This window comes from Lampris incognitus, chromosome 5, assembly GCF_029633865.1.
Source record: "Lampris incognitus isolate fLamInc1 chromosome 5, fLamInc1.hap2, whole genome shotgun sequence".
NCBI classification, from domain to species: Eukaryota; Metazoa; Chordata; class Actinopteri; order Lampriformes; family Lampridae; genus Lampris; species Lampris incognitus.
Window position 1 is genome coordinate 37,375,607 of NC_079215.1, and position 26,112 is coordinate 37,401,718.

The window sequence follows — 26,112 nt, forward strand, 5'->3', positions numbered from 1 at the left end:
AGATAAACAGTCAGTCACAGGGCAAGCTAATCACACAAATGGACAGGCAAGCACGTAAACGGACAAAGATAATTGAACCTAATTTCATCCTCTTTGTCATCTGCTATCCCCACCCTCTGATACAATGTCCATAACTCCAAAACTCTGGTAACGGACTGGACAGGTGTAACCCTTCTCCATATGCCGAGAGCAGATGACAAAGACAAGGTTTGCTTTTCTCATTATTCTGGGATAGACAAATAAAAAGGATAAATGTCTTCTGCTCATGGCAACATTTCATTTGTAAATATCCTCAGAGTTAATCTTTATTCTTCATCCTTTATTCATTATTCCTTTTAGTTTCTAAAGGGTAGTCACTAGTCTTTCTTTTGGTCCATGCTTTCATGGAAAACAACTATAAGCCAACCAAGTACACGTTGTGGCACAAAATGAAAAAAAAACTCAAGCAAGACCTGAACAAACAAATACAATAATGTAAGTGTCAAAAGTAAAACAAAACTCAATTCACGTGATAGCAAGCCTCCATAATCAAGGGAAAAAAAAGTTTTTTTTTAGTTTTGATTTTTTTTAATATGTTTTGTCATGAACAAAGTTCACTTGTATCCAATCATAATGAACAGTAAATAAAATGCACTTTAAAAATGAAAAGGACCAGCCTGTTGGCAAGATCATTTAAGTGCAAACTGAATGTGAAATGAAATATTACATTTCATTTACATTTAACATTGTTCATTTAACATTTATACAATGTTAAATGTACAACGTCAGGCCATCTCAGGGCAATAACATTTATTGCCCTGAGATGACCTGGCGGCCTATCCAGGGTGCCGCCTGCCGCCCAGTGACTGCTGGGATAGGCTCCAGCATTTCCACGACCCTGAGAGCAGGATAAGCAATTTGGCTAATGGGATGGGACATTTATACAAATCATTTTGGGTGGCAGGTGGCGCAGTGGTTAGTGTGGTGCCCTCACAGCAAGAAGGTCCTGGGTTCGAACCCTGGGGTTGTCCAACCTTGGGTCATCCCAGGTCGTTATCTGTGTGGAGTTTGCATGTTCTCCCCGTGTCTGCGTGGGTTGCCTCTGGGTGTTCCGGTTTCCTCCCACAGTCCAAAGACATGTAGGTCAGGTGAATTGGCCAGACTAAATTGTCCCTATGTGTGTATGTGTATGTATGTGTGTGTGTGTGTGTGTGTGTGTGTGTGTGTGTGTGTGTGTGTGTGTGTGTGTGTGTGTGTGTGTGTGTGTGTGTGCGCGCGCCCTGTAATGGACTGGTGGCCTGCCCAGGGTGTCTCCCCACCTGCTGCCCAATGACTACTGGGGTAGGCCGCAGCATCCCTTGGCCCTAAGTAGGATAAGCGGCTTGGATAATAGAGGGATGGACAAATAATTTTTAATCTCATGGCAAAGGATGACAGACAATAAGACAGATAGATGTCTTATGTGTGTGGTGACCGCACGTTTAGCAATTCAGCATATATTACAAATACCGTATTTCCTGGACTATAAATCACTGTTTTTTCACTCATCTGGTTGGTCCTACGACTTATAGTCCAAAGCAATTTATACAATGTAATTTTGTTGGAAGAATACGCTGCATTTCAAATAAGGCCAGTAGATGGCACTGTTTAGTCTTGTGACTCAATTTAAACTACCGTACAATAGTGATGCGCGGGTCGGGTGGGTTCGGATAAGCTTACTAGAAAATATCAGGGGTTCGGGCGGGCGGGTCAAAAAGTGACAAAGCAGTGTTCAGAGTAACAGAAACACTGTGTGCAATAGGCTAGCCTGTGCTTTACTAGTCCACCTTCTCTTCCCCTCTCTGTTACGCTCGTTTTCTCTCAAACACACACACACACACACACACACACACACACACACACCCTGTCCGCGGTGGTGTAGCGGTCTAAGCATTGGCTTTATGTTGATGCAGTTGCCCACTGGGGACCGGGGTTTGCGCCTCGGTCTCGTCAGATCCGACTATGGCCGGACTCGATAAAGCAGCAATAATTGGCAACGCTGTCTTCGGGAGGGAGGCGAAGTCGGCTTGTCTTCGTCACATGAATGTCCAAAGGAGTTGAATCAAGTGCAGCTGGACTTGGTATATATCCGTGAAGACGTTTCGCCTCTCATCCAAGAGGCTTCCTCATTTCATGCCTTTCTGACTAGACCAAGCTAGTCTGACTGGCTGGTGATGAGACTCAAAATTTATCCTCTTTGGAGTCGTTTTCAGAGCTATAGATGGTCTAGTCAGAAAGGCACGAACTGAGGAAGCCTCTTGGATGAGAGGCGAAACGTCTTCACGGATATATACCAAGTTCAGTTGCACTTGATTCAACTCCTTTGGATAACCATGACCTGGATGAATGAGAGCATTCACAGACATATCACATGACTGCGTCTCTGTGTGTGGGAAAAAGCAGTGGTTCGGCTTGGATTCGCCTTGTCACGGAAGTGGCGAGGTGTCTCCTTCGAGACTGCCGGCCGGAGAGATGCAGTTGGCGAACACAATGCAGTACGAGGGTGGATGTTTGAACTAAAATGGGGATCAATTGGCCACCAAATTGGGAGAAAAAGGGAAAAATCAGAAATAAATTTAGAAACACACACACACACACCTTTTCTTTCTGACCAAATCTGCTTGCGTGTGTGTGTGCGCATGCGTGCGTGTGTGAACAGAAGAGAAAGAGAGATACAAAGTTCATGTCTTGAATGAAGGGTAACTTGTTTTGCTGCTATTCAACAATAAAGAACACTGTTTAGAAAAATGTGTCTGTTTTTTTAGCAGCCTAGACCCAGACGCTGTTAGGCTTCGATGCAATAGGCTATGCCTGCAGTTAGTGTATTATGCTGGGCAAACAGCCCAAAAAATGAAATAGTGCAACACTGCCCACTTTGTTGTAGCCTAGGCTAAATTTGGAGGTTTGCAGGGTTGGGTCAGGTTCGGGTGGTTAATTAACGCATATTTTAGCGGATCGGGCGGTGCAGATTGGCTCTCATAATGGGTTGGGAGGATACAAGTATTAAAAAACCCTGACCCACACATCACTACTGTACCACCATATAAATGCAATTTGTACACCAAAGCGACTTATATATGGGTTTTTTTCCCCTTTGCAACAACACGTTTTTGTTTTTTGTTTTTTTGTTTTTTTTGCTGAGTGCGACTTGTACTCCGGTGCGACTTGCAGTCCGGGAACTGTGTTAGTAATTCGACATTGGACAAGGAAGCTAGTGTAGATCAAACAATGGGAATTATGTGACCTGAACAAAATGTATTGAGTGCTGCTGAAAGCAAGCTGAATGAGGAAGCATAAAATACACAATAAAATGGAGAACATCATCGTGCATCAATTACAACATAGATGCACCCTGTCATAACTGTCCACCAGCAGCGCAGTGTAGTGCCGCTGTGAATGAACTTTACATGGATGTAAAAGGTGCGATGTAACATAACACTGCAGAAGACTCGACACCAACTAACACCGCCGAGGGCTGCTCAAGTCTGGTGAAATCGACGTAGATAAAAGCATATATTTCCAGTGTAATTTGATTGAAGCAGCAAGGGAAAGTTCAGTTGTTTTTTTTTTTCTTTCCCCTTTCACCCCCTGCCAGCTCTCTGCAAGAGTTACTCAACCCCTCCTCATCCCATTTTCTCTCTGGTATATCTGTCTGCCAACGAAAATCACATCTGGAGAGCATAAGCGTGAGAGAGAGTGTGTTGGACACATGTTACAGCCGTGTAGGGGTCATCACTCTTATCTCCTGCAGGGTGCGGTGAAACACCATTACACACATTGTGGAAAGCTGAGGGTTAGAGGTTGCGCTGGTGGTGATAAAACACACATGCATAACACATGCACACACATCTACACATATGCATCATCCACAAGAACAGAAAGACTTGCTGAAAGAGGGACATGTGTACACACTCATACAAGTACATTAACATTCTGATACGCTCAAATTATGAAATGTTTCTTTTTAAAGTCGGTGGGAAATTTCCTTGGGTCTCTTACCATTGAATGTAGTAGTAGACAGATCCAGGAGGAGTCATGTCTTGCCGTGATTTGTGGGAAATCAAAGTTGTTGGATTGGCCCAGAGTTTATTCAATTTTATTTTATTCTCTGCAACAACAGTCTACTACTATTACCTAGTACTACTGCCAAGCTAAGTTCCTAGTGCATGTAATACACATGGCAATAAAAGAAGTTCTGAGTTAATGAGGGGAAGGGAACCCCGTGAAACCCAATAAAGTAGCATAGTTGAAGCTTTTTTAACGACTGGATCCATGGCAGTAATCATTCTGAAGCAAGACCACAATCACAACACGAGAACACAAGCACCAGTTGACACAAAGACACAAATGCAAACACACACACAGACATGCTTACATGCACGTAGGCAGGAGTACAGGAAGTGTTTGATGGGCTGAATAGCGTAACATGGCCAACATGGAGCTTAATGCAGCAGTAGACCACATGAGGCCTGAAGCTTCTTGAGGACTTCACTTTTTTGTCTCGCTCTCCTCTGCAGCAGAGGTTAACTGCATGATCACTAACACCTCAAAGAACTTTTTTTTTTGGATTTTTCCTCCCCTTTTCTCCCCAATTGCACTCGGCCAATTACCCCACTCTTCCGAGCCGTCCCGGTCAGCGCTCTACCCCCTCTGCTGAGCTGGGGAGGGCTCCAGACTACCACACTTGGAGTCATCAGCCGCTTCTTTTCACCTAACAGTGAGAAGTTTTGCCAGTGGGATGTAGCGCATGGGAGGATCACGCTATCCCCCCCAGTTCCCTCTTCCCCCCCGAACAGGCACCCGACCAACGAGAGGGGGCGCTAGTGCAGTGAACAAGACAAATAGCCACATCCGGCTTCCCACCCGCAGATACGGCCAATTGTGTCTGTAGGGATGCCCAACCAAGCTGGAGGTAACACGGGGATTCGAACCGGCAATCCCCGTGTTGGTAGGAAACAGAATAGACCGCCACACCACCTGGACACACCCACCTCTAAGAACATTTTAGAAAAACAGATAATAATTTCTCACTGATGTCCTGTGTTGAGCCTGATTTTGACAAATACCTTGGGTAACGTTAAGATACTGTATTACCATTCATGTGCTTTCAAATGAAGGGAAATCCTTTGCATGGAATATCCATTCCTGTTAAATAAAGATGTAATGTCAGTACAAGAAGTGATCATTTTGAGAAACCAAGGAAATGGCTTTCTCTGCTGACCTGAGCAGTTATGCATTGAACGAATAGCCCATGTTGTCATTTTTTGACAGATGCACCCCAGGCAGGCTTGATGATACTCCCTACACTCGTTTCAAATGACTCCCTATGCCCCAGCGTGGGCGGTTGCACTTCTGAATTTGGCCCTTGGAGATTCACCTTTGGCGCACCAAGCACTGCATGGGGAGCTATTGGAGACTTAAGAGACAATGCTAGTTGTCTCAATAAGAGACAAGAGACTCCCAGTGGAGACAGGAGGAATATAAGCGCTGCCACCCACTATACCCTGGAGACACAATATGAGATCGTCTCAGGCAAATTTTTATTATTCCTATTAAAATGAGAAATGAGAGCAACGGCCATTTAAAACACACACACACACACACACACACACACACACAGGCCTGTGGTAGTGGGTTGCTAATCTGAGTCAGAGGGGCTGGTATGACGGTGTCACAGATACTTTGTTATCAGATGGGAAAAGGTTTGTCCCAGCTTGTGTCATGGCCGGAGAATGTTAATCCTTAACATGTCCACTCACAAATTGTCACTATATACATATGTAGACACACACACACACACACAAAGCTACAACAGCTATTTGTCTGTCTCCAGCTGCAATACATTGAAACAAATGAAAGGCTATTTCTGTACACTAAATATAATTTCTAAACTATCAATCAATTTCTATTTCAGTATTCGTCCCCAAAGCAATGCAACCACCACTAATGAACATGTAATGAGACCAAACGTGTTTTTTGGGGCGGCACGGTACACATTGGTGCCTCACAGCAAAAAGGTCCTGGGTTCGAACCCCAGGCCATCCCAGGTCCTTTTGTGTGGAGTTTGCATGTTCTCACCGTGTCTGCGTGGGTTTCCTCTGGGTGCTCTGGTTTCCTCCCACCATCAAAAAGACATGCATGTTAGGGTTAATACTCCTGCCTGTGCCCCTGAGCAAGGCAATGGAAAGAAGAACTGGAGTTGGTCCCCGGGTGCTGCAGTTGCCTACTGCTCCTATACAATAGGATGGCTTAAATGCAGAGAACAAATTCAATGTAAGAATACAATGACAAAATAGAGTGGCTTTCTTCTTTTCTTTTTCTTCTTTCAAATCATGAGCAAATATTTTACGGCACACAAATATTTCTGCAACAATGCTACAGTTCAAACATCGGTATGTCAACAATGCTGCCAAAGATAAATCTTAGTTTGAAGTGCATTTTTCACATTTTTAACCATTTTGTATTCTAGCTGTATGTCAGTGAAAGAGGAGGTCCCCGAAATTCAGTAATGCTAAAGACCTGTTTGTCTTCGTCTGTGCTCTGCAGCGGAGAGGCCAAGGCCCGAGTCATGGCGTACTTTGGGGAAGGGACAGGGCCCATCCATGTGGACAACGTGAAGTGCAGCGGAGAGGAGCGTTCATTAGCCGACTGTATCAAACAGCCACCCGGGTCACACAACTGTCGACACAGTGAGGACGCAGGGGTCATCTGTGACTATGGCCAACCACAGCTTAGCTCCAAAGAAATCAAAGGTCAGTCATACAAACGTATACTTCAACATGCATTAAATTGGCAATTGTTTCTAACTGGGTTTCCATGCTAAGTTTTCAGTGTTTAGCATACTCAGTTTAAAAACATTCATCTGAAACGAGGACTCAATTTAAGTAACATAACGTTAACCAATGCCAGACTAGACTAATCGCCTTAAAATAAATACCCTAAAAAACTAGCTTCTCACAGGCATCCGGGTAGCGTAGCAGTCTATTCCGCTTACTTCCAGCTTGGTCGGGCGTCCCTACAGACACAATTGGCCGTGTCTGCGGGTGGGAAGCCGGATGTGGGTGTGTGTCCTGGTCACCGCACTAGCGGCTTCTCTGGTTGGTCGGGGTGCCTGTTTGGGGCGGGGGGGAACTGGGGGGAATTGCGTTATCCTCCCACATGCTACGTCCCCCTGATGAAACTCCTCACTGTCAGGTGAAAAGAAGCGGTTGGAGACTCCACATGTATCGGAGGAGGCATGTGGTAGTCTGCAGCCCTCCCCGGATCGGCAGAGGGGGTGGAGCAGCGACTGGGACGGCCCAGAGAGCAGGGTGATTAGCCAGGTACAATTGAGGAGAAAAAGGAGGGAAAATCAAAAAAAAAAAAGAAAGAAAGAAAGAAAAAATGAAACTAGCTTCTCTATCCAACTGGGCTTTGAAGAATGGCGTCAGTTCCATTAAGAACAAACACACCATAAACAACCTCATTCATTATCACTTTTGTGTGTGTGCGTGCATGTGTGTGTGTGTGTGCGTGAGTGCGTGTGTGTGTGCGTGTGTGCATGTCTGTGCGCACGTGTGTGTGTGTGTGTGTGTGTGTGTGTGTGTGTGTGTGTGTGTGTGTGTGTGTGTGTGTGTGTGGAACTGCAGCGTTTTCAACAAACGCATCCATTGTGTCATACATACTTGATGGCTAATGAGAAACGAATGGCCGCAGAAAAGACGGGAGGTGAGGAGCTTTGTAGTTCTGTGAGAAGAAAGGAGGAGGACGATCAGATGTGTCCAGATGGAAAAGAACTGTGTTATGGCTTCACCCTGTCTATTGCACAGCTGGGCAGATATTAGAGTCACACACATTTTGCACTTCCTGTGAGCACCTATATACCTTCAGTCTTCTGTTACTCCTCCTTGTCATAGTATAGCAGAGCAGCCAGCCATATGTCGCACCCGTGTAGGAGTGTGTTTGACTGAGTGGATAACATCACACAATGCCCTGTGAGAGTGAGCTTTCATTTATTATTTCAATCAGCCTGATCATGTAGTGATACCTAAATATGAGCCAAAACGTATGGTTTTGCTATCAGCGACCTCCCCCGCAACACAGACTCTCACACACACAGACACATCACCGGCTCTCTCTCGTCTCCGTCAGATCCTGTGGACTCGGTTTGCGGTGTGCGGCTCCTACACACTCGCCAGCGCAGAATCATTGGAGGGGAGAACTCACGGAGGTAGGGGTAGAAGGGGCTGCGGAGGGAGAAGGAATGACTTGTAGAGGGAGGATGAAGGAAAAACAAGAATGCACAGATGAGTCACATCGGTAAATCAGAGAACAACTGAAAAATAGTCTCTGGCACCAACATTTTGGGAAGCAGTATAAGTTCCAGCATATGTGTCTGCATGGATTTGAGAGTTCACTATCATCTTAAATAATTTATATAGAGAGAAAAAGTAATACTCTGCCAGTACAGGCAGACAGACTTGGGTTTTTCTCAGGAATGAGAAAAAATGAGGAAGGGGAAAAATGTGAGGGTGAAAGAGGTCAATGTGGTTATTTGTATGATAAAATCTACACTCATTGTGACATCCAGGTAGCTTGGGAGTCTATTCCATTGCCTACCATCACAGGGATTCCCAGTTCGAATCCCCGTGTTACCTCCGGCTTGGTTGGGTGTCCCTACAGACACAATTGGCTGTGTCTGCGGGAGGGAAGCCGGATGTGGGTATGTGTCCTGGTCGCTGCACTAGTGCCTCCTCTGGTCAGTCAGGGTGCCTGTTCGAGGGGGGGGGACTGGGGTGAATAGTGTGATCCTCCCATGCGCTATGTCCCCCTGATGAAACTCCTCACTGTCAGGTGAAAAGAAGTTGTATCGGAGGAGACGCGGTAGTCTGCAGCCCTCATCGCATTGGCAGAGGGGGTGGAGCAGCGACCAGGATGGCTCAGAAGAGTGGGGTAATTGGACAGATACAATTGGGGAGACAAAGGGGGGGGGATCTACACTCTTTGTTCTTTATTTTATATCATCCTTATTAATTTGTGCTTGGGGTTTTGTACATGTGTGATTGGTGTGTGTCCTTCAGATGACAGCATGTTTCCTCCTTGTATAGCAAAATGACTTTAACATTAGCAGTTATTACTAGTTTTCAACACTGCCATATATGCTATGTCTTGAGCACCAGATAGAGAACAGAACCCATCCCTGTGGCTGTGTATGTTTATGTCTTCTCCGGATGCCATCTTTCTTGCCTGGACTGTTTACACGCTGTTGTGTATACGGTTTGCATTCTGTGTTTGAATTTGTGGATGTGTTTGTCTTATTTTTGGTTCGTTGACGTAGGGGAGGTTGGCCCTGGCAAGCTGCCATTCGTTTGCGGGGCTCTCGTGGAGACGGACGGTTGGTGTGTGGAGCCACACTCATCCATACCTGCTGGGTCCTCACTTCTGCACATTGTTTCAAAAGGTATGACATGCAGAAAAATCTGACTGCTTTACGCTAAGCTTTTTTTTGGGGGGGAGGGGTGTCCCCCTTTCTTTCCCCAATTGTATTTGGCTAATTACCCCACTCTTCCGAGCCATCCTGGTCGCTGCTCCACCCCCTCTGCCGATCCGGGGAGGGCTGCAGACGACCACATGCCTCCTCCGATACATATGGAGTCTCCAGCTGCTTCCTTTCACCTGACAGTGAGGAATTTCGCCAGGGGGACGTAGCGTGTGGGAGGATCACGCTATTCCCCCCAGTTCCCCCTCCCCCATGAACAGGCACCCCGACCGACCAGAGGAGCCGCTAGTGCAGCGACCAGGACACATACCCACATCTTGCTTCCCACCCGCAGAAATGGCCAATTGTGTCTGTAGGGACGCCCGACCAAGCCAGAGGTAGCACGGGGATTTGAACTGGTGATCCCCGTGTTGGTAGGCAATGGAATAGACCGCTACGCTACCCGGACACCCCGACATTAAGCTTTTACACCTGTGCATATGTGGGTTTTTTGTTTTTTTTTGCTTTTGCATCACATTTTATGCCCCGCTTTTAAATTGTAAGATGAACATGTGTATGATGTGCAAGTGACATGTTCCCACTTAAGAATGAAAAGCTTTAGCACAGAGCACCAATAATCCTTTCTGTACCTGAAACCTCATTAAATGCATCCTCCCCCCTCCCCCAACAGCCACAAAACTCTCACTCATCATGCTGATATTGGCCAGGTAACGTCAATAATGTCAGCAGTAATTGCAGGCTTGGCTGTGATCACTGTGCAGGTGGTGTGTGAACAGCAGACAGCCACAACTGTTTAATCTCAGCCGTCTACTTCTGTCCGCAGGCGCTGCCATTGTGGCGCCGCTAAACCCACATTCTTCACCCCATATAAACTGTGTTGAAGACAGGAATATGTCAGAAATCCGAGATGGAGATGTGTGTTGGGGGGTGGTGACAGGGGTTTAAGAAAAGCCAATGATTGTAAGACCAACAACTATGTGGTTTACATGTATGATGAATATATACGTATATGGGTTTTGTTACCTGGTGTTTCAAGGTTTGCATTAAAAATAAGCCATTTAAAGTCCTGTGTATAGATCACATTACACACACACACACACACACACACACACACACACACACACACACACACACACACACACACACACACATTTCTGCCAATAGCACTTGAATAAAGACTATGCATTCACACACAGACATGCACAAATGCACCCACACACACACACACACACACACACAATCTCAGGTGTCGGACCGGTAAATGTTCATTAGTTTAACCTGTCAACAGTAATGGTATTTCCACAGTGGAGAGATAAATTTCAGAATCCTCCCCAATGTCAGGTTGTAAAATATTCAGTGCTAGCCCTCCTACTGTTGTACTGTACTGCTGAAGAAAGCCCTGAAGTGCATTGTTGAAATGCCATTCTCTTCTCTGAAATGACACACATCCACTGCTATGCATACACTTTCAAATTTAAAAGTATATAAAAATTGAAGGGGAAAAAAAGAAATATATATATACACACACACACTCCCCCCTTTCTCCCCAATTGTACCTGGCAAGTCACAATAATGTCTGTAGAAATGCCTGACCAAGCTGGAGGTAACAAGGGGTTTCGAACTGGCGATCCCCATGTTGCTAGGCAACAGAATAGACCGCTAGGCTACCCGGACACCCCGAAATAGAAATATATTTTCAGAATTTTGTAGAAGTTTGGTATCAAAGAAGCAGAGAAGTCTCCTGATATGTAATAGCGGATTGTGCTAGGCTCAACTAGTTTTTGTTGCCTGTCAAACGGAAGTTGTATGATTCAAAGCCTATCATTCAAAAAGGGTTGAAAAATAGAATGCGAAATATATATATTTTTTTTTATAAATTTATTTCTAGTTTTTCCCCCTTATCCCACCCGATTAACCCAATGGCATATGGCCGGAACTCTTGTTGAATAACTCCCTTGGCTCACGTTTCCACAGGAAGGAGAGATAGTCGTAACACCAGGTTCCTTGAAACTCGTGTCGGCTGAACTCTCTCGTGTCCCCGAACACTACACTGATCTACACCCACTATGCCTCGGGTAATGGTGGCCTAATGAATGCCTTACCCCGTGAACGCTCTGACCGTGACCGGTTACGGCGAGTTTGGGATATGAACCTCCCAGCCACATGACGAGCGAGTTGCAAGAACGGCGGGTTATTCCGCTCGGCCCAACTGTGAAATATTTACACACAAACACACACATTTTATCTGTAACCCTAAAGACCTGACGACCCGGCCTAATCTACTACCATATTATCTCATCCCTAACCAAACCATTAGTAAAATGCATAGTTCTCAACCCTGGCTCAGCTGTTACAGACAACCTATTAATCCTATTTATACCAAGTGGCTGTACAGCCCAGGTGGGGTAGGAGTTGGGGGGCAGGTGGTTGGTTGCCAACTGTAATATAACACTCCGGCAAGTTTTCAACTGCTTTTAGCAACAACAATGTGTGAAAGTCAATTTGGATAATCACAGTCAAGATCTATTCTAATCGTGAGCTAATGCCTTCAGTCTCTGGGTCACACATGTTTGTCTTTGATCCACTTTGCTCTGTCAACATTTCACATAATCATTGCTGCCCAGAGTGAGTGAGTAGGAGATGTGTGTGTGTGTTTGTGTGTGTGTTTGTGTGTGTGAATGTGTGTGTGCAAGTGTGTGAATGTGTGAGAGTGTGTGTGCATGCTTGCAATTGTGTGAATGTGTGTTTGTGTACGTGTGATTCTGTTTGTGTGTGTGTGCATGCAATTGTGTGAATCTGTGAATGTGTGTGTGTGCGTGTGCATGCGATTGTGTGCCAGTGTGTCCGTGTTTGTGTGTGTGTGTGTGTGTGCCAGTGTGTGAATGTGTGTGTGTGTGTGTGTGTGTGTGTGTGTGTGTGTGTGTGTGTGTGTGTGTGTGTGTGCGCGCACGCGCATGTGTGAGTGTGTGAATGTGTGAGAGTGTGTGTGCATATGATTGGTTGGTCAGCAGCGTCTTCGTGTGTCTCCCACCCTCCAGGAAATCAGCAGCTTTTCCAAGTCGGGAATCGCTTTCCGGAAACACCCTTTTGGTTGTAACCAGACACGATGGCTTGGCTCAACCAAAAGGCCTCTCTCTTTCTCTCCTCTCTCCTTCCCACCCTCTCCCTCCTTCTTCATCTTCTCTTCCTCCCCTCTCTCTCTCTCTCTCTCTCTCTCTCTCTCTCTCTCTCTCTCTCTCTCTCTCTCTCTCTCTCTCTCTCGCTCTGTCTTGGCCTTGCTCCACTCCACTTCTATTTGAGCCAGACACATTTAAATTGACACATGATAACAGATAATTATTACAACAATACAACTCATTTTGACACTGTGTTATTGGCATTGTTTGTTATTCTTTCCAAATTCTGTACCTTTGTGTGTGTAAAATATATGAAATGATCTCAGTATATCTGTGAATATTCTCATTCATCCAGGTCATGGTTATCCAAAGGAGTTGAATCAAGTGCAACTGGACTTGGTATATATCCGTGAAGACGTTTCGCCTCTCATCCAAGAGGCTTCTTCAGTTCGTGCCTTTCTGACTAGACCAAGCTAGTCTGACTGGCTGGTGATGAGACTCAGAATTTATCCTCTTTGGAGTCGTTGTCAGAGCTATTGATGTCCATGGCTCTTTGTGTTCCGATGTTTAGATGTTAAGCAACGCCCGTCGCTAACTATCTATGGCTCTGTTGGTAAACATCTAAACATCGGAACACAAAGAGCCATGTACATCTATAGCTCTGACAACGACTCCAAAGAGGATAAATTCTGAGTCTCATCACTAGCCAGTCAGACTAGCTTGGTCTAGTCAGAAAGGCACGAACTGAGGAAGCCGCTTGGATGAGAGGCGAAACGTCTTCACGGATATATACCAAGTCCAGTTGCACTTGATTCAACTCCTTCGGATCTCAGTATAGGCACTGCAACCACACAGTCAAGACAGTCATGTGTTGTCATGACCTGAGAAGTAAAGCCTCTAAGATATGAAAGTGGGGCTGGAAGGAGGAAAGAGAGAGGGATGATTGATAACTGTTTTATAGTTGATTAATTAGCTGTTGATGACTGGGACTGTGTTTGTTCGAGCATTTAAAATGCCACAGGCATGACTGCGAAGTGCTCAGACTAACATCACACACACTTAATTTCCATTGTAATCTTCCTCAGAGTCACGACTATGTTTTAGCCGTAGTATGTAGCCGTACATACATACCACACAATACCTGTGTGTCCCTTTTTGTCTAAAGGCCACTCTTTCATTCTTCCCTTTGTCTTCCATCCAGGTATGGCAACAGCACTAAGCAGTATAAAGTTCGGGTGGGTGACTATCACTCCCTGGTCCCTGAGGAACATGAAGAGGAGTATGGCATCGAACAAATTGTCCTCCATCCGAGCTACCTCACCCATAGCAATGATTTTGACCTGGCCTTAGTTCGTCTGGCACCGGGGGCAATTGGCCAGAAGCGGGGAGAATGTGTGTCATTCAGCCGCCATGTTCTTCCCGCCTGTCTGCCTCTGAGGAAAGAAAGAGTGCTCAAACAGGCCAGCAACTGTCACATCACTGGCTGGGGCGACACAGGTAAGGATGTGTGTGTGTGGATGTGTTTACGTATGTGTGCACTCATAGCCAGCACTGTTAGGAGGCTAGAAGTTTAGCTTCCCCCAAAATATCTCTGAAAAAAAAGGAACCTTCAACAAAATCATGATTTTTTTTGGGGCAGTAACTACTGTCAAACATTAAAACTCACTACTACTAACCCAACTTATATCAGGGAAAGACGCAGGATGGAGTTCCAGAAGCAGGGATATTATTGTTGTTGTTATTATTATTATTATTATAATACAAATTTCCTTTAACTTCATGCCATAATACAGCATAATAACCGGGCCCATTCTTTGGGCCGAGGGTTAGAATGAGGTAGAAGTCTTATTTGATGGATAGTGCCTTTCTTAGGATATGAGATGTTGCAAGTAGTGCAATCTTCTGTAGTTCTTGTATTCCGATGTTGACCGCGATCCATTGGGTGTATTTCTCCATCCCTTTTATTACAAGACTCAGGGCTCCTATCACTACTGGTATTGTTGTGGTTTTCATTCCCCACATTCGTTCAGTCTCGATTTCAAGGTCTTTATATTTCGACAGTTCTTCAGTTACTTTTACTGAGGTGCTCCTTTCAGTCGGGATGGACATGTCGATGAGTAGGCAGCTTTTTTCTTTTTTGTTCTTGATGACGATGTCTGGTCAGTTGGCCTTTATCTCACATTCTGTCTGTACTGGCATGTCCCATAAGATTGTCATGTCGTCTTTTTCAAAATTCACAATGTTTTAAAATTTTTGTTATGAATTTTATTATTGCTCATTCTATTTCAATACCAACCAAGGTAGACTATCTTAGCGTACAATAATACACACTTACACTCTCATAGCTGTTCATTTCATGTTTGTTTTGTTTCGTATCTGATGCAATCTGGTGTACTGCTAGATACTTGTAATACCTTAGTCGTTGAGGTGGAAAAAGCTATGATTATTACTCACGGCGCACCTGATGCGAGTTGCAAGCATGTCCTACTAAACATCCCTCTCAGGTCATCCGTGAGTGAGCAAGTTAGTGAATTAGTGAGTGAGTGGGTGAGTGATTGATTTGATTTTGATTTGAGATACTTTATTAATCCCTGTGGGGCAATGCTTGATTGAATGAGAGTGAGTGAGTGAGCGAGAGTGAGTGAGAGAGTGAGTGAATGAGAAAGCGAGTGAGTGAGAGTGAAAGAGTGAGTGAGTGAGTGAGTGAGTGAGTGAGTGAGTGAGTGAGTGAGTGAGTGAGTGAGTGAGTGAGTGAGTGAGTGAGTGACCACAATTTGCGACCCATAGCCCATGGCGGCGGTTTTGCGGCACCATGGGAAAAAAGGTTATAATAAATACAGGTTTGAGATCCTCTGTCTACCAGCCACAGCTTATAGGCACATGCAGACACACTTTTTACTCTGAGATGTGTGACTCTGATCCTCTTAAACAATAACAAAACAGACACCTCTGACTGGTAAAGGCAAATTGACCTCAGGATAAATGAATAATGTGAAGAATGAATGGAATTATCCTGCTGCACCATCTTACTTTGATCACACCAGGGATAATAACATATAGATATAACAGGGAATTTGATTGTAATTTTTAGTCAAATGCTCACAGTTGAATAAGGTTCATGGAGTTGTATTTTAGCAAGATGAGGACTTTCTTATTTGTAAGTGCCAGTCTAGCTGTTGGGTTAAGTTAATTTTGTCTTGTGAAAATTCTAGTAAATTTAGCTTCCCCATACCTGATGCCCTAGCACCACCTATGCATGCACTCTATGTTATGTGGCATCCCATAGAAGGCATTTCACACTCAACTATTCATGTATGCAGCTTTGACCTCTCTCATAGGCTCACATACTATATAAGTTTATTTAATATTCACACATCATAGAAACCTCACACACTACTAAAACACCCTCTCATACACTATTGAGCAAAACTTAAAAAAAGAAACAAAAAAAACTGCTCTGCTATGTGGATTTTACCGTTGGGTTGGGGAGACCTCTTGAGCCATGTGAGCATTTTACTTGAAATTAAAACTATTGCTATTGCTTGGTAAAATATTTTTCATGAAATATGAAAGTCTTCAATGAGAAATGAACATTCAGTTGGCTTATTCTCAAATGTCGCCGATCTGCGAGCAAAAATGAGGCAGCCACTGTTTTAGCAGTGGCAGGTAGCAGAACATCAGAATGACCCAGAGGGAATCTCAGTCGAGCCATATTTTAATTCATAGTCTATCCAACAGCCTCATCAATTCACCTGCACAGCAGAAAGAGAGGCTGTAGGCTGCCAGACACGTAGGTGGTTGTGGTGCTGCCACAGCTACCGCTGTCTTTATTTTGTCAGTGCAGGCATGCCAGGCAGCATCGGGCTGATGAAGGTGCCGCCTGACTGAGGCAGAAATCTAACTCTCCACCATTCACTACTGCTGACACTAGGCCTCTCTGTCTCGCCGAATTGCTCACTGAAACGGAGGCTCTGCGTGGGCGATGTAAAGGTGTTTTTGTCGAAAAATGTCCAGATAAATTTGAAGGCTGGTGCACATTTTATGTGTACCTTGAGTCTGGCTCAGCTTCAGAGGCAGAAATGAGTCCAGAGGAATTTTTGGTTTGCTGAAATTAGAATCTGTGACAGTTGTCGTAATTAGTCTCTCAACTTATGTCCTACCAGCTGGAAAGTTGTGGCCAGTTTACCATTCAATGTTTGTGTGTCAGAGAAAGGTACAGGAACAATTGAGTTGCTCTTTGCTGTAGGCTAAAGAAGCTGATTTAAAAGATTACATTGTTAGAATAGATTATCTAAAAATATAAATTTCTGTTTTTCTTTTAAAAAAACGTTTTATTTTATTCAAATCTTTGTAATTTTGATGCCTAAAAGCCAAGCCTTTGTTTCAATGGAACAATGATATATGAAGTGAAGTCAAGTTGCTGAAGCATGAGGAGCATCATTTATTTGTGGCACAGTGGCCGAGTGGTTGGCACTGTTTCCTCACAGCAAGAGGGTCCTGGGTTCGAACCCCAGGCCGTCCCAGGTCCTTTCTGTGTTGAGTTTGCATGTTCTTCCCATGTCTGCATGGGTTTCCTCCAGGTGCTCCGGTTTCCTCCCATCATCAAAAAGACATGCCTGTTAGGGTTAATACGCCTGTCTGTGCCCCTGACCAAGGCAATGGAAAGAACTGGAGTTGGTCCCCAGGCGGTGCAGCTGCCCACTACTCCTATGCAATAGGATGGGTTAAATGCAGAGAACAAATTTCATTGTAAGAATACAATTCGTTGTAAGAACACAATGTCAAATAAAGCAGCTTTCCTTTTCATCCTCTCAAAACATTGTGGCAGAGCAGGATTGTCCCAGGAAATATCACCAACTGACAGTGTCCTGGGAAAAGACTGCAGCCTTCATATACACAGCAGGCACATCCAAATCACACCACACATCATACTCATCACAGACAGAGAGAGAGCACATGGAGAGATTGATGAATAGCCTGAGGAAAGCATGGACAAATCCATACTGCTCAATTGTACTGTATGCCAGATTGACCCCCCTGGTCAGCGGACAGAGAGGATAGCTTTAACAGAGCCAACATTCAGCCTGTCATAATACAGGTGCAGGTGGCATGGTGGCACAGTGGTTAGTGTGGTCACCTCACAGCAAGAAGGTCCTGGGTTTGAGCCCCGGGGTAGTCTTGGGGGTCATCCCAGGTCGTCCTCTGTGGGGTGTTTGCACGTTCTCCCCGTGTCTGCGTGGGTTTCCTCTGGGTGCTCCGGTTTCCTCCCACTGTCTAAAGACATGTAGGCTAAGTGAACTGGCCGTCCTGAATTGTCCCTAGGTGTGAACGTGTGTGTGTGGGTGTGTGTGTGTGTGTGGGGGGCCCTGTGATGGACTGGCGGCCTGTCCAGGGTGACTCCCCGCCTGCCGCCCAATGACTGCTGGGATAGGCTCGAGCATCCCCTCGGCCCTGAGTAGGTTAAGTGGTTTGGATAATAGATGGATGGATAATAGAGTTGCCATGTTTTTTGGTACTAGACAGTCCTTTCAAAATCTAAGATTAGTCTGCATTTAATGATGCAAGAGTTTTGCAATAACAAGCAGAAGATCTGCGTTTGATCAGTCAGAAAGATCCACAATGTAGAGGGAGCGCTGAACAACAGAGGACAGTTGCCCACAAGCTGTAGATTAATGATCCACGCAAGAAAGCGAACACCACTTTCCATTAAGATCCTTTTAAAAAGGAGTTCACCTGCAAATTGATTGTGAACTGTGTCCAGTGTATGGTGTTTAAAAGGAATTGCAGAGCAACGAAGCAATCATCGTTGCGTGTGTGTTCAAAGTCCTTTTAAATAGGGCCATTTTTCCAGGCTCCTTTTGAGTCTGTGTCTCTGAACTGATGGCGTTGATTTTTTTCAAGCAGTCGAAACTCTCACTTGTAGATGGTATTTTCATCATTTCCAGTCTGAACCAAACTAATTTGGAGTGGGTCAAAATCCATTTATTATCAATTTTGGGAATGGGCACAGATGACCATTATTATCTCAAAGAGAATTTTGCAAAGACTCGACGTGGGAAGGTATCTAACTTTGCACCCAAAATGATTTTTTTTTCAAAGTAACATGAAAATGAGTGTCTGCATACTTAGAACTCTTTGTAAAATGGACCAAGAGCTCCAGTCTACAAATGTGCAAGCATGATTTCAAATTTAAAGACACCATCATTGCTTAGTTGGGATATATGTGTTCTTAGTTTGGTTAAATGTGTTCTTAGTTTAGTTAAATTACATTACACTACATTACAGTCATTTAGCCGACGGTTTTATCCAAAGTGACTTACAATAAGTGCATTTAACGTAGGAAATCCGGAGAACTACTAGTCATCAGAGGTCATAAGTGCATCTTCTCTCTAAACAAGCATCTAAGAGCAAAACCAATACTAAAGTAAAAGCGCAAGAAAGAGTTTTTTTTTTTAATGAGTGAATACAATAAGTGCTAAGAACAAGTAACGGGGTAGTAGTACTTGAAGAGGTGAGTTTTCAACCTGCGCCGAAAGATGGGCAGCGACTCCGCTGTCCTGACATCAGTGGGGAGTTCATTCCACCACTGTGGGGCCAGGACAGAAAAGAGCCGTGACCAGGTCGATCGGCGGCAAGGGCCTCTGAGCGACGGGGCAACCAGGCGTCCCGAAGCAACAGAGCAAAGTGGTCAGGCAGGGGTGTAGGGCTTGACCATGGCCTGGAGATAGGAAGGAGCTGTTCCTTTCACTGCCCTGTAGGCTAGCGCCAGAGTCTTAAACTGGATGCGAGCAGCTACTGGGAGCCAGTGTAGGGACATTAGAAGGGGAGTTGTGTGGGAGAACTTAGGGCGGTTGAACACCAGACGAGCTGCAGCTTTCTGAACAAGCTCCAGAGGTCTGATGGCTGACGGCGGGGCGCCAGCAAGGAGGGAATTGCCGTAGTCCAGCCGGGAGATGACCAGAGCCTGGATGAGCACCTGTGAAAATGTGTTCTTAGTTTGGATATGTATTCTTAGTTTGGTTAAATGTGTTCTTAGTTTGGTTAAATGTGTTCTTAGTTTGGTTAAATGTGTTCTTAGTTTGGATATATATATTCTTAGTTTGGATATATGTATTCTAGTTTGATACATGTGTTCTTGTAGTTTTTGGATATGTGTTTTTGTCTTTGTGTTGCACTACCGTGGAGAAAAATATTTAGTTCCATTTCATATAGGCAAGTACATGAAATAAAATGACAAAGTGTCCCTGATTCCTGAAAACCTACTGGAGTATGGTCAGTAGTCATACGTGAGTTGTAGTTTTTAAATTATCTGTGCAAGAAGAATATCTCAAAAGTTCAGGGGTGCACACACACTTCAATGGTATGAATGAGAATGTTTCAATATGTATATGACCTTTCCAAAAGTATGTTGTAGGGTGTTTCATAAGTATAGATAAGAGTGTGTTGTTTTGACATAATCTTGCATTATAAGCTATGGAAGGCTTCATGCAATTGATAATGCTCTAAACTAATGGTGACAATAACTAATATTATTAAGGAATTAAAATGAAAAATGCATGCGCACAGATGGTGAGTATCATAAACGACTCACATCTTCACATTTATTAACCGCAGCAATTTTGAAACAGTCACTCAGAGGAGGTATGAAGGTATGGCACAAAACACATCCATATGTAGATTATGATAATTCACAACTGTATTTTTTTTCTTTACCGCTAGGCCATGTGCATAAATTACTGATTACTGTTAGGGCATGCATATGAATTTATGTGTCCTCCATAGTTCATGGTTTGAGTTTACATATTCAGGGGGCATGATTTCGAGGCAACCTGAGGGCTAATGACTTGTCTGCATTGCACAGCTGTTTGGACATATTGGCTGACTGCCATTCTGACACAACACACATCCCCATGCACATGTGTACACACGCGTGCGTGCGCGCGCGCACACAGACACACACAGACACACACACACACACGCACACACACACACAAGATTTAACACATGCATACTAGCCTAATCTCCCAGTAGAGTCATGCATGACAGATGGTGATGGAAAGAGACAGAAGCAATAGAGAAAGACAGAGAGGTTGGCTCATGGGTTTTTGAGGGTGTGTGACGAGAACACTCTTAATGATATGATACAGCCTCCCATTCGCTATTGGAAACCATGAACAAGGCAGTTTCGCTGAGTCCTGTGTAAATTAGTGAGTCAGTCACCTTAACTTGCAATTTTAAAAGTCTTTTCATACACTATTTGCATCTAAATCCATCCAGATTTACATCCCCTTTCTTACTCTCTCAGGTCGTTCATACTCCAAGACCCTTCAGCAGGCCTTCCTCTCCTTACTTCCCCGTCGCCACTGCCAACAGCGTTACCATGGAGCCTTCACGAGCCGCATGCTCTGCGCAGGTAGTGTCCAATTGGATCAGCGTGTTGACAGCTGCCGTGGCGACAGCGGGGGGCCACTGGTTTGTGAACGCCCGGGCGGGGGTTGGGTGGTGTACGGGGTCACATCCTGGGGTCACGCGTGTCGGACACAGCAGTCGCCCGGCGTATATACAAAAGTCTCCATCTTCAGCTCGTGGATACGGAAGGTGATCGAACATGATGAGACTAAGGAGAAATGGTGAAAGGCAATTAACTTCATAAATGAAGGGTTCACTCAGAAAACAACACTTGAGACTGATTTTTATTTATTTTTTTCCCCTTTTTCTCCCCAGTTGTCAATTGTATCCCACCAATTACCCCACTCTTTCAAGCCATCCTGGTCGCTGCTCCACCCCCTCTGCCGATCTGGCGAGGGCTGCAGACTACCACATGCCTCCTTCGATACATGTGGAGTCACCAGCTGCTTTTTTTTTACCAGACAGTGAGGAGTATCACCAGGGAGACGTAGCACGTGGGATGATCACGCTATTCCCCCCTGTAGTTCCCCCTTCCTCCTGAACAGGCGCCCCAACTGACCAGAGGAGGCGCTAGTGCAGCGACTAGGACACATACCCACATCCGGCTTCCCACCCGCAGACACGGCTGATTGTGTCTGTAGGGGCGCCCGATCAAGCCGGAGGTAACACAGGGATTTGAACCAGTGATCCTCGTGTTGGTAGGCACCAGAATAGACCGCTAAGCTACCTGGATGCCCCCACTTGAGACTGATTTGACTCATCAAGGAGACCTCTCACAGAACAGTATTTCAGTCTGATTGACATCAGGCTTAATGATATGATTCGACAGTCACAGAAGCTATGACCAGAGTTTCAAAGGAGGTGACCAACACAGTGATGCTTTGTTTGTTTGTTTGTTTGTTTATTATTGGTAAATGATTAATGATTTCCTCTAAGTTATTAATTAGCACTCGTGATATTCTAATTACTGTCATGGGTAGTGAGAATTTTTGACAGTATTAAACCCTTTGTCTGTTTTGTAAGTGTGCTGTAGCTTCACACCGTTGATGGGTTTCAAGTTACGGTGCATTTTTGTGCTGAAATATGTCATTTTCAAATACTAACGTAATGACTTTTGTTCATCGTCCTTGCCTTTGTTGGGATAATTTATATTGTGTCATAATTAAATGACACAATATAAAATGAATATATAAATGAAAGTAGAACAGACTTCAGGCTGATGAAAAAAGTATAAAAGGTTGAAAAGGGACCAGGAAATACACACAAACACACACAAACAGAGATTCACACATATTGATGCACACACAAATATTGTATGTACATAAAAAAAAATTGTATGTTATTGATCCTGCACACAACTGCAAATATTGAGTCCAATCACCTAAAGTGATCAGATGGTGTAAATTGATAGACTTGCACTAAATGGTAACCCTGTTATGGTACTTACTGTATATACAGTGCTTTTGTGAGAGGTATTGAGTCATATCATTCATCTGATGTCTTCTGACCTTGTGTAGCATTCTCATGTACGATATCTTCATGTGAAAAAAAATCTGCTTTTCTGTGAACCGCTTTGCATTGTGAAAGAAAAGCGGTTTGTTCTTCTCTGTTCTTCTTGGTGTCAGGCATTTTTGATTTAAACTTTTCCATTGTTTGTCTTTCTCACAACTGTGTCTCAGATTTACAATTAAGAAAGCAAGGGGACTGCATGTATAGTGTTTCTCAAGAGCACAACTGTATGTTTAACTGTATCGTTCTCCTATTTTCCGTTGTAATATTATTTTGACCAAGTATGCTTGTTTGTCGTGATTTGTCAGTACTGGACATGAAAGGGAGTAAGTTTTAACACACTTGAATACTATAATCAACATCAAACTCCCTCCCAGTATGTTGTCAAGCTAAAACTAAGATTTAGCTAAAAAAAACAAAACAAAAAACAGTCCAAATAGGTTCATTGTTGTGCTGTTACTTGAAAATGTATTTGTGGTGGGGTAATCATGGCCCAGAATGCCAAATATTGTATTTATGATATACAATTTATAAATCACTTTTTTGACTTGCACGATACATATCACACGCTACAAGAATATGTTCTTCTGTTGGAGTCTGTGCTGTGTGTAGTGAGCCAATAACGTAAGTCTTTAGTCAGTCTCCCACCTTTCAGTTATGTTGCTGTTGGATGTTGTGGACACGTGTGTGCGTGCTCGCGCTCGCACATGTGTGCTGGGGTGACTACCAAACATACTGAAGGCAGACGAAACTCGTTCAGCTCTCTGTCTGTCTAACAACGAAGAAAATGGGTCAGACCACGTCTATGTAAACACACCAGCACAACGCAGAGGCATGTCAAAACAGTCTCTGAAAGAATGACTGCAATTTTCTGTGTCGTTTGTTTACAAGATAAGTGTTGACCTAACATTCAGCCGAAAGCCGTGACTGGGAGACTCTCATCATGAGAAGCTACCTTCAAACTGAGCAAAAGTATACACACTTTTAATGTTCACCTCACCTCAGCTTTTCCTTTTCTCGTGCGTATTTACATGCGCTTCAAAACCACCAAAGGCGTGTTCATTGCATTGTTAGAAGCTGTAGGTGGTCATTTCTCTCCTTTCAGAGGGCACATCTTTATAGAGGACTATTTATACTCTTACTAATTGATATCAACCTTACGTTTCCTTTTTGCTTTACTAGTTGTCCTGTTTGACGATGTACCGCCATCTAGTGGTCAAACTGTCACATCAGAAACTATTTCCCAAAAGCACTTTCCGTCATGGCAGCTCGCTGTCACGTGATGCTGTCTGAGTGAAAATTGTGTTGCCATTGCACTTATTAAGAAACGTAACTTAATTTGTTTTTGCCAATGGTTAATACTAATTACTTATGGGCAAACTCATCAGTTTGTTAACAAATGTAAATGGATGCTACATTAAACCTGTGTATTGTGGTTATAGGTTTGTGGGTGTGTACTGGGGCTGCCAGGGTGTGGACACAGACGGGGAGTGGGCTGGTCATTCTTGGCTTCTTCATTTTTATTTTTGTAGCATATTCTTGTAGCATTAAAGCGTCTAATCTTATGTTGGTTATACCTCCCTCTTTGACATAACATGAAAATAAAACTTAAATCTCAGTTCGGCTTCTCTTGTATCATTCAGTGGATTCTTGCCCCGACTTTGCAACAGGAGTGCAGAGTTTATGTTCAAAACCTTTTTTTTCTTTCTTCATTAAACAACTATTGAAGCAACTGCGATAACTCTCATGTCATTTTATCTTCACTGGCTTTGTGTTACTCTGCATTCTTATGCTTTCTTTGTTGAAACACCTTTTAGCACCCTTGAAACAGTACTTTCTGTAGGTCACGCATAAGGTAGAGACAGGATACATAATACTGATTATTCATCATAATTAGTTCCCTTTACTTACATGCATGCTGCATGCTAATCATTAATAAAATGAAGTCAAATGAAAACAGTCATGGGACAATGGCATGGGACAAATAACTTAAAAAAAGTGAAAGGTAGTATATATTATGGAATGTATTACAAAGACAGAAAATGACTTGATAACTGATGGTAGGTAAGATGTCCGTGAACAGCAGATATTACACATTATTTTCAGTATAATGAAAAGCCATCATGTAGTGTCTAACAGCATCTGGACCTTTGACACCCTCACAGCCCCTTGATGTAACAGCCCAACAAAGACACAAAGCTCAAGAGAAATAGTGGGCGGCATGGCTCAGGAGGTAGGGAGGTAATCAGAAGGTTGCTGGTTCAATCCTTGGATCCTCCAAAGAACGTGTCGAAGTGTCCTTGAGCAGGACACGGAACCCTTAACTGCTCCTGATGAGCATGTTGGTGCTTTGCATGGCAGCCTCCGCCATCAGTGTACTGTGAACGGGTGAATGTGAGGCATACACAATAAAGCACTTTGAGTGGTCGGTAGACTAGAAAAGTGCTATATAAATGCAGTTTAAAAAAAATGAAATGTCATTCAACACAGAAAATAAAGAATGTCATCAATTTGCCAGACATGTTTAAAAGGCCATTGGGGAGCAAAGTCACTGATGGCAGCACTGAGTGCATTTAGGATTGTGCTTTCATTCCACAGAATAGAAGAAAAAAAGACACAAGCATTTCTAGCATGAAATTAAACACCAGGAGTAACTTTTGTATCATTTAAAGATTGATTATGAGTTAGTCAGGATTTCACAGACGGGACTTTACGGTGCTGCCAAGACACTGTGAAACTTTCACACAGTGCAAGTTTTCCACATATACATTAAGCCCATTGCTTAATGTCTGCTCTTGAGAAAGAAAAAAAAAGGAAATCCAGTTCAGTCTGGAAATCTTGAATGGTTTATCATCTGGTACATTTAAAGTGACTGCCAGACAACATTTGATCCCATTCTTGTGGAAATGGGAAATCCTGGAGTGCATGAAGAGCAGACAACTGATATGGCTGTGTGGACGTCATCTTTATTTTTCTCATATACCCTTCTGCTCACCGAATAAAATGGGAATTTTCCATTACATTAATCAGGCGTTTTGTGGCTGATAGCTCTGGGGGTTGGGGACACCAAAGGGCCCCCAAAAGGACCTTTTGGATCCAAGGTTCCTCTCCTTTTTGTCTTAGCAAAAAGGCGAGGATCCCCAGTACAGAGCGTGCAGCATATTTCTAGAAAAAATGATTCTTGAAACATTAAAAAAAATAGTAGAATAATGTCATGAAAAATACACATACAAACTCCTCTAATCATACAACAGGTAGTGTATTGGGATTATAATAATGTTATTAGGAAAATTATATTTGGTTATGAGTTAGTTAGTGTTTGTTCAGTAAAGTAATTATTTCTGTTGTGTAGCAAATCCTGCAGAGGAAAACATGATGACTAACATGTTCAGAGATTATACCCCCCCTGTTATGTCTGCACACATCGACAGTGCGGCATTTGACTTGGTGCCGTTATATTGTGCTGGGATTGATTGGTGATGCCTGCAGGCTCTGGGTTGTTTGATCGGGTCTGCCTGTGATGCTGCGTGAGTCTAAATAAAGAATGCAACTTAGCGGTTGTGTCGAGCGACAGCGCTGTGT

At 43.8% G+C, this 26,112-nt stretch overlaps 1 protein-coding gene across 1 annotated transcript in view; it reads left to right on the forward strand.

The window, feature by feature from the left end:
* Positions 1 to 21,246, forward strand: part of prss12 (serine protease 12) — a 36,880-nt gene extending 15,634 nt beyond the window's left edge. Inside the window, exons 9-13 of the mRNA XM_056280499.1 lie at positions 6,565 to 6,770; positions 8,149 to 8,227; positions 9,335 to 9,457; positions 13,814 to 14,109; positions 20,918 to 21,246. Of these exons, the coding sequence (XP_056136474.1) occupies positions 6,565 to 6,770; positions 8,149 to 8,227; positions 9,335 to 9,457; positions 13,814 to 14,109; positions 20,918 to 21,246 (1,033 nt within the window). The remainder of the gene's footprint in view (positions 1 to 6,564; positions 6,771 to 8,148; positions 8,228 to 9,334; positions 9,458 to 13,813; positions 14,110 to 20,917) is intronic.
* The last annotated feature ends 4,866 nt before the right edge of the window (positions 21,247 to 26,112 follow it).